The sequence below is a fragment of the Pholis gunnellus genome, assembly GCF_910591455.1.
Source record: "Pholis gunnellus genome assembly, chromosome: 21".
NCBI classification, from domain to species: domain Eukaryota; kingdom Metazoa; phylum Chordata; class Actinopteri; order Perciformes; family Pholidae; genus Pholis; species Pholis gunnellus.
This window is the reverse complement of record NC_136548.1, coordinates 10,935,469-10,951,483: the sequence shown is the minus strand read 5'-3', so window position 1 is coordinate 10,951,483 and position 16,015 is coordinate 10,935,469. Positions and strand designations below refer to the sequence as shown.

Genomic DNA, 16,015 nt, shown 5'->3' with positions numbered 1-16,015 from the left:
CCTGTGATATGTATTTGACAACTTAACATTGGATGCAGGATGAATATACTCTGTGTCAAAAACGTCCCCTTCTTCTGGGCTTCTCTCTTATTTGAAATCCCTCTGTGGCCTTGTATTAATTACTCCCGTCAAAAGCAGTTTTTAATTTGTTAAATATTCTGATATTTACACATTAGTCATTTAGATTGGCGTGTTGCATATTTGCATATTCCATTCCACTGTAAAACGTGTGGTCTGATTTAATGGTGTATCTCATGGTAAATAACGATCATTTTTAAAACGGATATTCTGATTTTTATTTTTTCTCAAAGGGTTTTTTTTCTTTCAGATCACTTAAATCAAGTTGGCTTTCGCTGTTTTTATTTTGTAAGATGCATACTGAGTGCATTATGAACAATGACAATGAGAATGCAACTAATGGTATCCAGCACAGACATTTGTATTGTACAATACTGTGTTATGCAAATGATTAACAAAACCAGAGCCGGGTAATATGTATGAATAGAAGGAACTACAGTATTATCTGCATAACACGATTTTGCCAACAATGAATTCTTCAATTTGTTTGGTCATCATATCTGGGCTACTAAGGAGCACTTCCAATTGTCAGACCAAGACATTGCCATGTTATTGTTGGTTTATTAGTAGCTCTGTGTGCTGCTCTATAGGACAACATATTCTAGTTTATTTGTTTGTATGTACCAAAGACTTTGCATTAGTCATTTTTTTTCAGTCCATTTAAAAAGGTAGAAGTCTGTCTGTGGGAGAGACAATGACAGGAGAAACTCAAGTTCTTCATCCCCTCCTTTGCTCGCCTGAGCGGATAACTATCGAGGTTTTTGTTTTTTACTTTATAAATGAAATGAAGGGTTTGAGGTTTTTCGAGGGTATTTTTCACACATCAGTTGAACAGTAATGAGTTGCACTATTTAAAAGGTGCAGTTAGAGCGTTTTTACCGCCACATAACACAAATTGACTGTTTCCACGATCACGCCCTGCAGCTTGAGAGCAGTGCTGATCTCTATGAACGGCACTGAGATTTCAAAAGCTTTTCAAACTCACTTTCTAGCACACCCATGATTTCAAATGTTTTGTGCATCTTTCAATTACATTTTTTTTTTTTTTAAGTGGCTATAATCAGTATTTTTATAATTACAATGGAACAAATGTCTATATGTGATGGGAGGAGAAAGGATCACTTTTAATGAAGAACACGACTCTGCACATCAGCTGTATGAAGAATTACAATCTCTTTAAAGTCATTGATTGAGTTTTCTGGCACCAAACTTTACTGATTTGATTAACTCACCACGCTGTTGTTTCCAGAAGCAGCAGGCTGCTGTTTTCAGCAAAAAAAAGTTGATGTTGACAAGTTTGCCAAGTAAACTTAATTGATGATAATATGTCAGTGTTGTGTTTAGAGATGCTTCTCACTGCCTCTGAGTGGCCAAAAATTCAGTCAGTATGTCTTAAAAGCTTCATCGAGCATCTTGTCCTAAAAGGTGAAAATGTAATTGCATTGTTATGACAAAGAAAATGCCAAAATTGTGCCACCTAATCGTCACGACACTTAACTTACCATAGTAGGAGCATTTTTTTTTACTTTGGAGCCACGACATCACCAAACAGGTGCAACATATGGACACTGAGTGAAAAAAGAGATGCAGGTGCATTAGCACCACTATCAGCTTTGAGCCAGCACAAAATAAGAGGACCGTATACAGTATCCTATTCATTTTCATCAATAGTGCAGCTCCATACTGCATTACAGAGGAAATAGGAGGTATAAGAAACTACACATACTGAGCTGAGACACACTGAACAAATGGAAGCTGAAACTGCAGCTTGAGATGTAAAAACAAAGCAAGATGACAATCTGACACAGTTTTCACTCTTATCCAACCTAACCAACAACTTGTGATCTGCATTGCTTGCTCAGTTTGTTTCACATAGCACAGTTGTTGTTGTTGTTGTTGTCATTGTTGTTTTTTATCAGATGGTGAGAGTCTAGCTGAGTGAGAGCGAATGGTCGACGTCTGCCCGTCACTCATCCAGGACATTGTACTGTATGTGAGAGCGGTGACAATGGTGGAAATGTGCTGGACAGATATTGACGGATAATGTGTGAGCGCAAATCCCTGCAGTTTTACCTACAATATGTCATCGACCGGCGGAATAGAGAAAATATAGACAACCCTGACATATCGCTCACTCAAGTACAAGTTTATGTTGAAAGAAACACATCAAAGCAAATCCCCCAATTGTCTCCCCTAAGCCGTGAAAGAGCAGAGGGATGGATCAGCCCACTGAATGTGCTCACAGTGTGGCCACTACTGACGACAGGAATAAAAAATGCCTAAGTCCTCTTTGAGACAAAAACTATTGAGGATTGTGCCAAACTAGGGCTGCGTGCAGAGGGACAACAGCAAACTTTATATTTCTGACCTGATTTTTTTGCGTAACTTTACACGTTTTATTCTGACAGAACAAGTATGCTATCAAGTGTTTTGTTCATTCTTTAATTCGTTCAGGTAATAGCACAGGATTGGTAAAAAAAAATCCCCAATCATTAGCTGGAATTATACATGTATGATAATGTAGAAACGATGAGGGTATTGCTGAGATATTGCAACATACCCGGCCAAACTTGAAAATGCCATAATTTCGCTGCATATAATTATGACAGTTGCTGAGGGATCTGCAGTCGTCAACAGTGGAGAGATATTTATTTGATGATGAAGGCAAATATCTGGACTGTGCCAGGACGTTGTTTGTATGAGCGTTCCAACTATGGCAGCTTCCCTTCCACTGTAGATCTTGAGTTGTCTGCATCACGCCAAGTACTCTCCATCCCAGTACCCCATTTCTTCCACTGGGACCTGGCATTCCTGTCAGTCATGTGCTATCAGCGAGGCTGCAGACGCTGCTTAGGCCTGCCCAACTATCTTCCCCTTCCTTTCTCTTTCTTCTCACCCCACCCCTTCTCGACAGTTTCTGTGTATCTCCCTCTACCACCTCAGTCCTCGGTGAGCACTCAACTTTTCACCATCCATTTGGTCTTCTTTCTAGGTTTCCTCCTCTCAACTTTCCTTATCTGGAAGTCTTCAGCTGATAGTTCATGCTGTACTCTGGTACGTTTTGCTTGGTTTGTCTTACTTCTAATCTTGCGCTCTGTCTCTTTTTTTCTCTCTCTCTCTCTCACACAGGTGTAAGGAAGGCTACCATGGACTACGCTGTGACCAGTTTGTACCCAAGACAGACGCTATCTTGTCAGACCCAAGTACGCTCTCCTTTCTATTTTATACCCTACTACTGTATATCGGTGTATTGATCTGATTCCAACGTCTTACATGCCCATGAGCGAATCTCTGACTGTACTGGATCAGTCAACAAGATAAATATAAATCAAGTGAGTTCAGCCTCACATGAACTCTTGCAGCACAGTATTGTGTAGTCCTCAGGTCCCTAAGTCTTCATAAAGGGGTTAAGGCGGCAACCATGAATACAACGTCGCTGGTTCGTTTCCAACCGGGGGACCTTTGTTGCATGACCCTTCCCATCTCTCTCTCCTCTAGTTTCCTCCCACTAATGAAGGCATAAAGTACCACATATACATTTCAAGTAAAGAGAAAATGCTCAAGTCGTTTGATGATAAGTCTCTAAGCTAAAATGAGTACCAGTTAACATAAAGATCTAGCTGATGTATAAAGTCTATCAGGTGATGTTACAGTATTTAATTCATAAGGAACAGATATTTCAGTTGCTGCATTATCTACTTTTGGCTTAGTGTTTCCATCCAGTCTATTTTGTTGACAACACATGGTGATACATTTATTAATAATGTCATAATGTGGATATTTTCATTTTAATCTGAATTTGGACATTATTACAGCACTAAAACATGATTTAGAGACAGTCATAATGCATATCATGAGACTGTGTTTCTTTATTGGCCCACATAGGCACAGAGCTACCATTTAGATATTAGAATTAAAACCTGTGCATAAAACCTCCTGTATCTTTTATTGCAGTCTTTAATCTGGCTTTTGCTTTAATCTCGCTAAAAGGAAGGAAAGTCTTCAGTTTCCTATTCCTTATGAAAAACAATTCCCCGGGAGTCTTTGAATCCCCATGACAGCTGTGTGGAGTAGTTAAAAAATAAAGCAAAAGTCAGAGGTACAAGGAAGAGAAATTGGTGGCCCAGAGCGTTTCCCATGAGGCTGCGGCTTTACAAATTCACACTGTTTTATGGAGTGACTTGGCTCTCCTGCACTAAGAGTCAGAGAGAAAACTTAACTTCTATTGCCTTCTGTTTGATGCCCACTGAGAGTCCATTAATGGGGTCACAAGCCAGTGTCACAAAGCATGTTTCTTTCTCCCTCATCGCAGCCAGTTTTCAGTGGAATGTATTTTATCTTCTACAGGCAGACATCAATTTCCGTGGGTGTCCAGGTCAGGAGATTTTATGTTGCTCTTTGAGATAAGCTGAGTTGTATTGTTTTGCACAATAATGGACACCCGAGGAAACGAATACAGCAGATTACAAAACATTTATGGAACATTTGCATTTATTTAAAATGTATAAGACAATAATCCTTCAGAAGGCAAATTCAAAAATATGCTTTGTTTGATGTAAAAGGTTGATATGCTATTGTATGCACATAGTTTAAGACTCTGCAATAGAATATGCTGTACATACATTTGTTGTTATTTACACATTTAGAAACTATATTTCCTGCAGTGTATGGGCATACTGAAAGCGCTTCAACACAAAATGATTCTTGGGAAAAGATTCCTATTTCAAAATATAGAAAATTGAAGTGGATTGATTTTGTCAGTGAATTAAAGATACAAAAGACCTTTCGGATGACTAAAAAACTGTGTTTCAGGAGCATGCGTCTTTTACAGTTGTTGAAGATAAGCTTATGAAATGACAAGAGTAGGAATCTCCCAGACAACAACATTAACTCTTAAGTTATAATGCTATTTTTGCACTGTTACTGCTCTCGCTACTGCTTGTGTTGTATTCTGAGTAGTTTAAGACACCTTTTCTTCTTATGACCACTTAATTAAAACAAAGCAATATCTAATGGCAGCCCCCCGTCACAGGTTGCTTATGAAGTGTAAACAATGAGCCATGAGTTAGTTTATTAATTGCAGATTTATTTATTAAAATTATTTCTTGAGTCCTGTTGGATCAAAATCAAACATGAAAGAAAAGTTTGACATCAACATAATGTTTGGGTATGTGGGGTGCCTGCTAACCCACTAACTGTCAAATAACCTAAAATACAAGAATGAACCTGAAAATGAGAATGTCTCCTTAAATTATTGTCATTATATTACATTATAATAAAAGAAAGTTTGAAAACTAAAAGATGTACTGTCTCCAGCTAAAACTACAAAAAAGGTGGAGTTCAAAATACCTTGGGGCGAATAAAAATGGATTCAAATAAATGTATGGAATAACATTTCCACATGTCATGAATATACACAAAACTTCAAAACAATTTTGAGATAGAGACAAAACTTTGACTTTATAAGCTTGTAAATTAGGCTCTAAAGTCAACTCCTGGGGCCCAGAATCATCCCCATTCACTACATATAAATAAATATATACACATCTGGCGTACAACAATATGATATGATCTTAAGTGCAGCCTTGCCAGACTTGTCATGAAAATATAAGAATCTCATGGAAAGCAAGGAATTAGTTACCAGTGCAGTGTGCATTGAAAAAGTTGCCTGCCTGTTCTGAACGAGTGGAATGCTCGGGCCTGCTGTATTGCTGCTTGCAGCTTTCTCAAGAACCGCTCATCCAAACAACTTTTACACTCGACACTGTGCTTCCTCGAGGCATGAGCATACACCTGCCACGACGTATTTGCATCCCCTAGCAAGGGAGCTAGTGAGAGTATACTCGTTAATGGGGTGCAAAAGCTCTCTTTCTTCTTCTTTTCTTGAACGTACTGGATTACAATATCCATCAAATAGCTATTAAAAAGGAAGAAGAAATGCTCATTAAAGCTTTGTCAAAACATGTTTAAGAAATCTTAGTCAGCCGTAATTTTGTATCGTGAACTCATCCTCAACAAAAATTATAAGTATCCTACCGCCACTCCACGCATGCACGCAAGGAAGCCTATTTTGATCTCTGTTGATACAAAGTAATCGAAAATTTACCCAGATTACCAAGGGTTTTGAGGATTATCCTGCATTCTAAAGCCAAATCATATAATAACATGCAGGCATACATGCACACACTATCAGCAACTACAAGTGGGACGAGCTCCAGTGAAATTCAATTCAGTCAAGTATGTGTGTCAGTGTGTGTATGAGCGGGTTTGTTTCTACATGCTTGTTTTACAAGCAGAGTTTAATACTACATCTTCAGCGTTAGACACAAATCACATTCTGGGAAGAGAAAAGTTTCATCTGCCACGCACATTTTTCTCTTTTAACCTTTCTTCTTTGATGAAAATCAATCTCTGTGTCTCCTCACAGTCACAAATCATCATCGCCTCTTACGCTTTGTCTTGGTATTGACTGGCCACAAGGCAGCCACTCAACAGAGCAGTCCGCACTGGCTTGCACACACACACACTGCCACTCCGACGTACACACATCCTTACAGAGGTAGGAAGACTGTCGCGCACATCTCAAAAGCTCAGGAACAAAAAGGACAAAGTGGCTCCCTGTCAGGTACTACAACTACACTGCTGTGAACTCAGCCTTGGAGATGAGACGGAGAGAAGGTGCCATGGTCTTGGCGGGGTCTGTAATTGGAAACCTGGGAGTGTAGGGAGGCTGCAATATAGCCTATGGATAGGTAAGGGCATGCAGCTAATGTTGGTTTAGTTGTGCTGGTTGCGGAAAAGGAAAGGGAGGGAGGTGAGCCGGCTATTTGTTTAACCCAGCTGATTTACAAAGAGGAAGTAGGCAAGCCTCAAATTTGAACTATTTATCTCTGGTAGATATTAAGTCTGGAGTAAGTAGCTGCACAGGATATTGAGTTCAATAACACACAGACACACACACACAGACACATTGGCTTCCCAGTTCCCTGCTCACCCAAACGAAGGAGGGGATTAAGGATTTGATTCACTTCTGCCATTGTCTCTCCCGCCTGCCAGATTTCTGCCTCTTAATCGGGCCAAGAGCCTCTGACATGATGCACAGGTATTCTTCAAGCTTGCTCAAGGCTCCCACAAGATGGCGTAAGTGATTCCCAGGGCAGCTTTGAGTTGCCAGTGCATCGGATTGGGAGCCTGCATGTATTATGATTGGTGTGTGTCTCCAGACAAGGCAATGCCAGAACGAGGGATGTGTATCAGTGTTGTAATGACATCATCTGCACAGGCTGTGACAGTCAGGGCGATTTAGAGGGGAGGAAAGTGTTGGCTGTTGCCATGGGCAATCACAGAGAGAGGCTTGAATGGATAATACAGATCAGGCAACATCAGTGAGATGCTGCATTCACTTCTTTGGCCTTGCCGAGGGTTTGTTCCACAGTGACAGTAAGCGCCAAAAGTGTCGTCCACATCTTAATCATGCAGTTATAACTCCAAACTCCTCACGTCAAAAAGCATAATGTCCGCAGGGTAGAATGTTTAGATCATTCATTTGTGAGTTGTTATTATACTGGCTATGAATCAGTAGGAGAGTGTAATAAATAATCCTTGAGGCTGCGAGATATGATCTGAAAAGGATGAACTGACATTGTGTTCAGTAAAAACATGATGACACTTACTTCCTATTTAATTACAAACATAAATTAATTTGTTAATCGATTGATTAATTAGGGGATTTCAGACCTGCCTTTGTTTCTATTTTCACAGGTTATCACAGGATTCGTGGAAATCCCCTTCCCTCATTAAGAGTCTGTTAGGCAGTCAGAGAGTAAATACTTGGCTTTCTATTGAATACAAAGGATCAGATGCTCTCTGAAACTTTCCCTAAATCTTCTGAGTTTGCCAACTGTATTTCAAATTTGATCGTTCACAATAAAAATACCTATTCCCTCAAATCACACCCCTTAATAGAGCGAGATAACCCGGTGCAATTATTATAAATCCATTCATCCAAATGTCCATTGGTCATTTATGTGAAACTCACTCATTCTCTGGGGTGTTTTAAATTTTTCCTCATACCACCGGCTGACATATTTTCCCAATGTACAATCAAAATGCATCCAAGAACAGATGTTATTTCTCTCTGTTAGCCTTTTCTTTTTCTTTTTTTGAGAGTGCCCACTACTTAATCTGTCAGGAGCTTGGCAAGCCACATTCTATTTAAAACTCAGACCACCTCTGTCAGAAAAGCAATTACTAGTGAGGGTTTTCATTTTAATTTAAATGAGATTACATTACAGTGACATGAAAAAGGGGCACTGTCAGGAGGGAAAGAACACGAGTGCTCCTTTTTATCTGTTTCCCCAGCACTGGGACTGCAGAGAAAAGACTTAACTGCATGAAGAAAGACTGTGTGTGTGTGTGTGTGTGTGATGGTGTGTGTGTGTGCGTGCAGTGTGTGCATACAGACAAGAGTGCAGCATACTGTATGCCTGCATGTGTGTTAGTCTTAAAGTGACCAGCTATTGACAATTGAAAAGCTATGCTTGGAGACAGAGGAGGACAATTACTGCAACACCTCAGGCTCAAATCAATATATAAGCCCCGTGCAAAGCAACGTCAGCGACATAAAGCTACATGATATGTCATTTTCAACTTTTATTTTTATGATCCTTCCTCTAATCCTCTCAGCCCCCATATCTTTGTTGTTTTCTTTCTTCATTCAAAGCCACTGTAGGCTGTGCGAATTCAAAGTGTATCTCGCAAAAGCATACCAAGCATCTGGGGCTGCCTGGCTCATTACCTGGTGCACAAGGGAGAGCCGTGTCAGAGAAAGCCGTCAAAACCAACTTTATGGTCTAGTTGCAGCATGTGTCTCTCCCTAAGGTGAATTCTGAGTAAGATAGTGGCACATCATGTTGTAACTGTTTTATTCTCTCTGTCTCTCGCTCTCTCTCTCCTCCCTGTTTACCCATACCCTCCCTTCTTCTCATGCTATCTGGCCATGAATGGAACAGCGGACGAACTTGGGATTGAGTTCATGGGTAAGACAACTTTTCATTGACTGTTCGTGTGTGCTCGTTAATGTGCCGTTGCGTCTGTGAAACGCCGCATACGAAACACACAAGACGGCACAACAAGGCCACTCACCTTGTAAAATTAATGCGGGCCAGTCGCCATGGAAACACCGTTGTGGTGAATTAGGAGTATGCCTTCTGCATGAAGAAGAGCGCCGTTATAGGCGATGGAGAAATAAAGACACAATGCAGCAGTTCACGTAGGAATGTCTGTCCACTTGCCTGCAACATGAATGTAGATGCAGCTTCTGAATCTGTTGCATTTTATAAATGTTGGTTTTGTTTTGAGTGATCAAACGGTCTATACAAAGGCAACGGGAGGCAATGGAAATACAGTTTAAACCTCTTTGGGTACCTTTTAACCTTCCAGGGAGTTAACAAATCTTTTAAAAAAAACAAATTATCTTGCTCCTCTTTCGTTAATAATCGCACGCTGTTCCTTGTCCAGAGGGAATATACAATCTAATTGTACACAGCCTCTACAGTACCGCACTCGTAGCGTTTCTTATTTTCTCTTCGCCATCTATTCCTCGCTCTCTGGCTCCCTTTTGTGCATACATGAAAACCAAACATTGCATGCTGTGAAGTTTTCCATTAGCGTGGCTTCATACACTGCCGTCACATCACACACTTCCACCAGGAAATAGCAGGCGCTCTGAAAGCAGAAGCCCGCCCTGCACACAACATTCCCCAGTTCAGTGATTTTAATCTGGGGACTAAATTAGTCCAGAATGCTCCTGCGGGTGGGCGGATGCATTAGAGAAAATGAGAACAGGATTGATCGATTGATAGCCGGACAGATGACAGACAGAAGTGCAGGTAGTTTTCTAGGCTGTGAAAAGCACTTTGCATGCTCACTTGCTTATTCATTGTGTTCCATTGTGACTTCCTCTTCTGCTATAGAAATGAATCTTTTGATAGCTGTTATAAAAGTCCAATATGTGACATCTAAGACCGTCAGAATACAGCAACGCTCTGGTTGAAGTGGGATTGAGTACTCTAAATAATCTCGTCTTTTTGTAATTTCTTTGGGCCCAGCTGCTGAAGCTCTGTATGTTTCCCTAGTTGGCCCTGATGTATTTCAGGCTAAATACCCCTACCCATTCTGTCATGGATACTTTGGCATGCTCTTCATCATAGCATGTTTTTCTGACCATGTATAGTGTGGCTGCTATGGCATAGCTGGCCATATGGGATTGTGTTGTCCTCGTGTCAATATGACATGGCTTAGCCGATGTAGCTGAGGCTGCTCAGTTAGTTCCGTTTCCCAACATGCTCTTGCATCTAATTTCAAGACTGCCTCGTAGGCATCGGGCATGAAAGCCCTGTAATGGTTTTATATCCAGACTGCATGTTGGTTTTTCCTCGCAGCCATTCAGCAGAGCTTTGGAGACAGCTGTTTTTATGTTCAGATTTTGGAAAGGCCTACGTCATCTATCCAAACAAGGCAGAGGCTCGTCTCAGGTGGTGCCGCACGCGATGAGCACTGATGATGTGGCAGCAGGAAAGGATAGTTCCCATATGTTTCAAAGATAGAACTGTCGAGAGGTCATTTCACTGATGGTTAAAGGCTGCAGGGTTTACAAGGATACGGATATACAGGTGACAGATTACTCATAAACAGAGGCAACTTCTGTTGTTCATTTGTAAAGTGCAGCATGAAAATATGCACTGCTGTATCCCAGAGGAATTACAGGGTGCTCAAGAATCAGTGAGTCACAAACTTGTTGACAGATCCACTATTTCAAAGTATTCAAATATTAGTATAATATAATAACAGTGTAATAACAGTGGAAAATATGTGATTTTCCACTGTTATTATACCTGATAGATATATCCCAGGGCTATTATCGGCCATATTAGCTTATTATAGTTATAAATATCACCATATATGTTGGCAGATATACATAAAGTCAGGTAATGCACGACGTAAACTCACTAAACTAGTTAGTCACACTCCAAATTGCTCATTTTTAAGGTCATAATATGCCAGCCCAAACAACTAAACTTTGAAACGTAACACTTTAGGCCAATTATTTGCCAAATTATTGCACAAGTATGACCAAAAGTATCCACAAAGCTGTTTGTCAGCTTACCAGTGTTAAATAAGCAATAGTGTGTCACAGCTGACCAGCCCTGCAGCATTTCTTTACATTGGCTCTATTTTAATTCCAACCCAGCCTGCCTCCTTTTCACAGGAGCTGAGTGGGCAGTATAGACTGTATATCTCCACATATTGTAACTCCGGGACATGTTCAAATGGTATATTCATCTTTTGCCAGAAGCATTCTAATATTAAAAAGGTTTCCTTCCAGTTTGAACTCAGTTACACCATACTTCCCCTTGAATGTGTTGATGCAGCACTGATGTAATGCAGGGGAAGAAAATAAATGGGAAAATGGTGAAAACAGTGTGCTTGGTTGCACTCCAGTGTAAGCCAAACACAAGAGGCTATCCAACTGTGCCCTTAAAGCAAGAGTTAAGGGAAGTTGATAAACCAGGGTAGACAAGAAGGGATGAAGAAGACCTCCCAGGACAGTTCTCTGACAGCATCGAAAGCCTCAGACAAGCCCTTAAAGGTCATGGGGGGGGGGGTGTTTTCTGTACTTCACCCTGCTGTTGTCATGTTGAGATCAGACACAGGGGGATTTATTGTTTTTGATTGATTGAGTAACGTCACAGGAGGTTGTGTTTAAGGTCATGAAAGACATTGGGACAGAGAAGTCTATCCAACTCTCCACAGTTGATCAGTCACATACTTAGTAGTTGCAGGTTTTAGACGGTGCTCATTTTGACCACTAGGCGATTTGTTTTTGATAAGCCAGTGCATGTCCCACCGTCGCCCCGTGCACTATGGTGAGTAGTGAATCTCCACAATCCAGCAGCTCAGGCAGACAGATATCTGCTAGGATCAACTGCTGCTTGTCCCAGTTGCTTGTGACCTTAAGCCTCTTCCGTTGATGTGCAAGGGGTCTGACATGAAACTCCGGGAGCATTCATTTTCTGCTAATTCCCTGTCGCCATCAGTCTCTGAATGCGGACACACATATACAGTAAACGCACGCACAGTGTGGCCCCTGCTGTGCAGACAGTCCACCGTGTTGCCTGCTGGGTTTGTCTGAACGAAATGATTATCACACTTCACTTAGCACATGTCACTGAGCCCTGCCTGTGTCTGCCATGTCCCTATCCCATGCTCAAACACTGACATTTACTGACAGCAGCATTGGTCGCGTTATGCTAATGCGGATTGTGGGTGGATGTCTGTGTGTGGCCGTGTGTGTGTGTGTGTATGTCCAATCCACTGTTTGTGTGAGCTCAGTATGTTAATTCATGATACATTTCTTTCTCCCTGCTCAATCACAGCCACAGCTCATATCCTTTGTGTCACGGTAGAAATTCTATGGCCTGAACCGTATTCTCTTCTCCGCAGAGAGTGGTGACACTTACCAGAGGCAGGTGCTGTCCATCTTCAGCATTGCCTCCGGGATCTGTCTTCTTGGAGTGGCGTGTATGGCTCTCTACCGCCGCAACAAGTGAGTGATGCAAGCCAGCACCACATTAGTAGAGTATGCCCCCGGCTGTGCAGAAAGAGCACTTTACTATCATGGCATTGAGCCCAATGAAATTCTAAGTGTGAGTTAGCTAGAGGATATTTTATCAGGGCTTCAGATCTAAATTGTGTAGGATGCATTTGGGACAGATACGCATGTAAGATTTATTTGTAAAGTGGTTTTAGCAAGCAGGTGGGTCCCAAAATGCTTAACACATAGAAAATACACAAATAAGGTAAGGGCTAGAGCAACTCCAAAAAAAACATTAGACCATAAGAATGTGTGTATGTGTTCGCGACTGGATAAGAGGGGTACCAGGCCACACGAAAGCTTCCCGACAAAGTCAATTACTCACTTCAGGGAAGGAAAAATAAAAGCAATGTAGACAAAGTGAAAGTAATGGCAGAGTGTAAAGAGGGAGTTAATGTAGGTTGGGTTAATTGAATTGGTCTTGATAAACAAAAAATAGTTTTATTTTCAGTACTACAACGCTATAAGATGTGCAACGCCTATCGGTCAGCGTGACCAGAGAGTCCTGGCTCAACGGTAAATTAAATGTACCGGAAATTATCCAAACCCAGGCTCCTTTGTTAAATTGAATCGCTTTCCCCCAAATGTTGTTTGACAGTTTAGTTTTTCCTGCAAAGAACTTTAAGTGTATTCTGCTCTTCAGTAAAGACCTGAAATTTCTCTTAAAATAAGAACTACAAGTAACTTACTCTAAGAAACCAAAAATGGAAAATAAAAACCTCACTACCGGCCAGTATTGTTTAGAAGTCAAATACAGCACCCTTGCACTTCGTGTCTCTAAATTACAGAATATCTAAACGTGTGTGCAAGAAGGGATTAAGAATAGGCCTGGCCCTGTACACTGGTAGCCAGAGAGTACCTCAATAACTAATCACAGAGTAAGTTTCACAATTAACAATAGCTTTGAAACAATGACAAGAAGAGGCACTTGGGCCCACTGAACCTCAGCTGCCTGTCAAGCTGTCCAGGCATTTGAACCTTAAGTACCAACATTTCCAGGTGTCACTCTAATCACGATCCCTGGCTTCTGAGACAGTCAGACAGTCAGACACGCCTCAGCAGGAGGGAACCAATTGCGTACAGAGAACCACACATCCTATCAAGCATACAAATGACACTACAAGAAAGGTTAAACACAATAAACACATTGGGCTGGCTTCGGCGGTGGCCGTAAGACCATGTCATTTACTCCAGAGGCATTTAACCTCAAGCCTTAGCTGCAAAGAGAGTTTACCAACCTCTTATTTAAGAATGAACATTTAATGATGAATTAAAATTTAATTAACTCAAGCGTTAACTAATTTATAATCTAATCAAAGTTTAATTCTAAAATGAAGGAACACTGTCATATTTTATATTTAGCATTGCAAAAAGATGCCATTTTGCTTGTCTGTCTCACTTTGTTTCTTCATAAGAGCCTTTTTTATGGTGAAGATTGGAAAAGATTTAAGCAACGATATTGTACAGGTGACAAAAAAATGTAAGCCATTTATGAAGCAGAAAAGTCACCAGATGCACATGGATAAATTAACCATCAATGGGACATGTTCACTTCGCAGCTTTGGATTAAACATGCATCCACATTATCTATCCATTAAAACATCCAACCAGACATGTTCCTTGTAGTCTTCCTCTGTAAAGTTCGAAACTCTCTGTGAAGGTATTTCTGGAAAAGCGAAAAGAAAATTATCACAAAGGCATGTAATGGACGTTTCACGGTACATTTCCTTAATTAAATTTTCAGTTGTGCAAGACATCTTTCCTCCGAATGCTATTTTTGCAACCAGTTTGAGCGCTTTTCACCACCATCGAACCTTCAGTTACAGCTCTGGAAGAAAAAGTCCATATGTGAGCTGATGATCTTTTAACCTTTCAAGGTGCCCGCACATGAACAACAATCGACAGATATTATTAGATATCAGCAGAGGGGTTTTTTTGTATAGGCGTGTGTGTGTGTGTGTGTGTGTGTGTAATATTATGGGAAAAGACCGTAAAAGTAAATATTCTATTCTATTTTTGTTTTTTTCAAAATGACCAGAAACCAGAGGGCCACACTTGGTTGGTGTAGTGTGATTGTCCACTGATGGTGATGCAGGAATGAATGTATGTGTAAATGTAAAGTGTGTGTCAACAATGAAAGGGTATTATTTTCTATGAATATGATCATCTACCTCTCTGTTACATGGTTGTATAAAGAGCCAAGTAGGTCACAGAAATCAATGACTGGACTAAAAACTGCTATCAGCGTGTGTTATCATTCGAAGGAATGCATGAGGTAAATAGCTAATGGAGCCAGAGAATTTATAGTGGAGCACAACACCATGGTAATTTCTCATCGTGATATTGCAATGTCTCTCTTTCTCCCCACACCTGCATTCTTCCACAGAAGACACAGGGAAAAACTCCAGGCTCATTTCTCTGAGAGCCGCAGCCTGAGGGACTGCAGTGTGAACGCCTCTGGCCTCATGTCCAAATCTACTCCCAGGCTCCAATACAGCCTTCAACTCCAAAAGGTAAGTCTTTACCTAGCATTGATTTATTTCCAGTCATGTCTTTATCATCATTATGATCATTTTCATCTTAATATGTATAGTACTTCTTTAGTTTAGAGTGTTTGACAGAATGATGTACGATGTGTGTCTTAATAGTATCTCTACTGGCTGAAGCCTTTTGTTCACACTCATATCTGACAGGCTGAGAGACAGTGGGAATTTAGAGTTTCAAATAAATGCACCATGTGTTAAACAGGAAAAATCTGCTTGTCACGTTCACAATGACAGTTTCCTGTGACAAACTGCAGATTAGAAATTCTGATCCATGGCGTGTAGCGGGTCCTGAACTCACAATGCAAGCACAGCATCAAAACTGCACAGTAGACAAATAATGTTAAATGGCACTTTACTCCTGAGAATGGCAAAACTTTATTGGTGTTATTGGTGTATGCAAATGTCAATTCCTTCTCCTGACATTTGTAACCCTCAACTCAGCTCAGGAATTGAAAAGAGAAAGAGTTGTGTGATTAAAGTATTGATTAATGAAGAAACACAACACTGAAACATTTTGGAGAGAAACGGTAGGAGCCCAAGGAAAGAAAGTCTAATTTTGGCAGCTATTTCTCACAATGAAAAATCCCACAGACAAACCTCTGCTTTAAGTGAAAAGAAATGGCAGGGTGTCGACATAAAAGAAAAAGTAGCTTGAAATTGATTAAAAGCCACCGCAGCCTGCAGTGGCAGACACTGCTGGAGAGAAAACTGACCCAGACATTCATATCAGAGCGCG

The 16,015-nt window shown here is 40.7% G+C and overlaps 1 protein-coding gene across 1 annotated transcript in view; it reads left to right on the top strand.

Moving 5' to 3' along the window:
• The window catches only part of nrg3b (neuregulin 3b), a gene marked incomplete at both ends in the record, with an annotated part of 176,592 nt that overhangs the window by 147,866 nt on the left and 12,711 nt on the right, over nucleotides 1-16,015 (top strand). Inside the window, 4 exons of the mRNA XM_079182447.1 lie at nucleotides 3,208-3,281; nucleotides 9,090-9,116; nucleotides 12,583-12,685; nucleotides 15,120-15,246. Coding sequence (XP_079038573.1) covers nucleotides 3,208-3,281; nucleotides 9,090-9,116; nucleotides 12,583-12,685; nucleotides 15,120-15,246 — 331 coding nt within the window. The remainder of the gene's footprint in view (nucleotides 1-3,207; nucleotides 3,282-9,089; nucleotides 9,117-12,582; nucleotides 12,686-15,119; nucleotides 15,247-16,015) is intronic.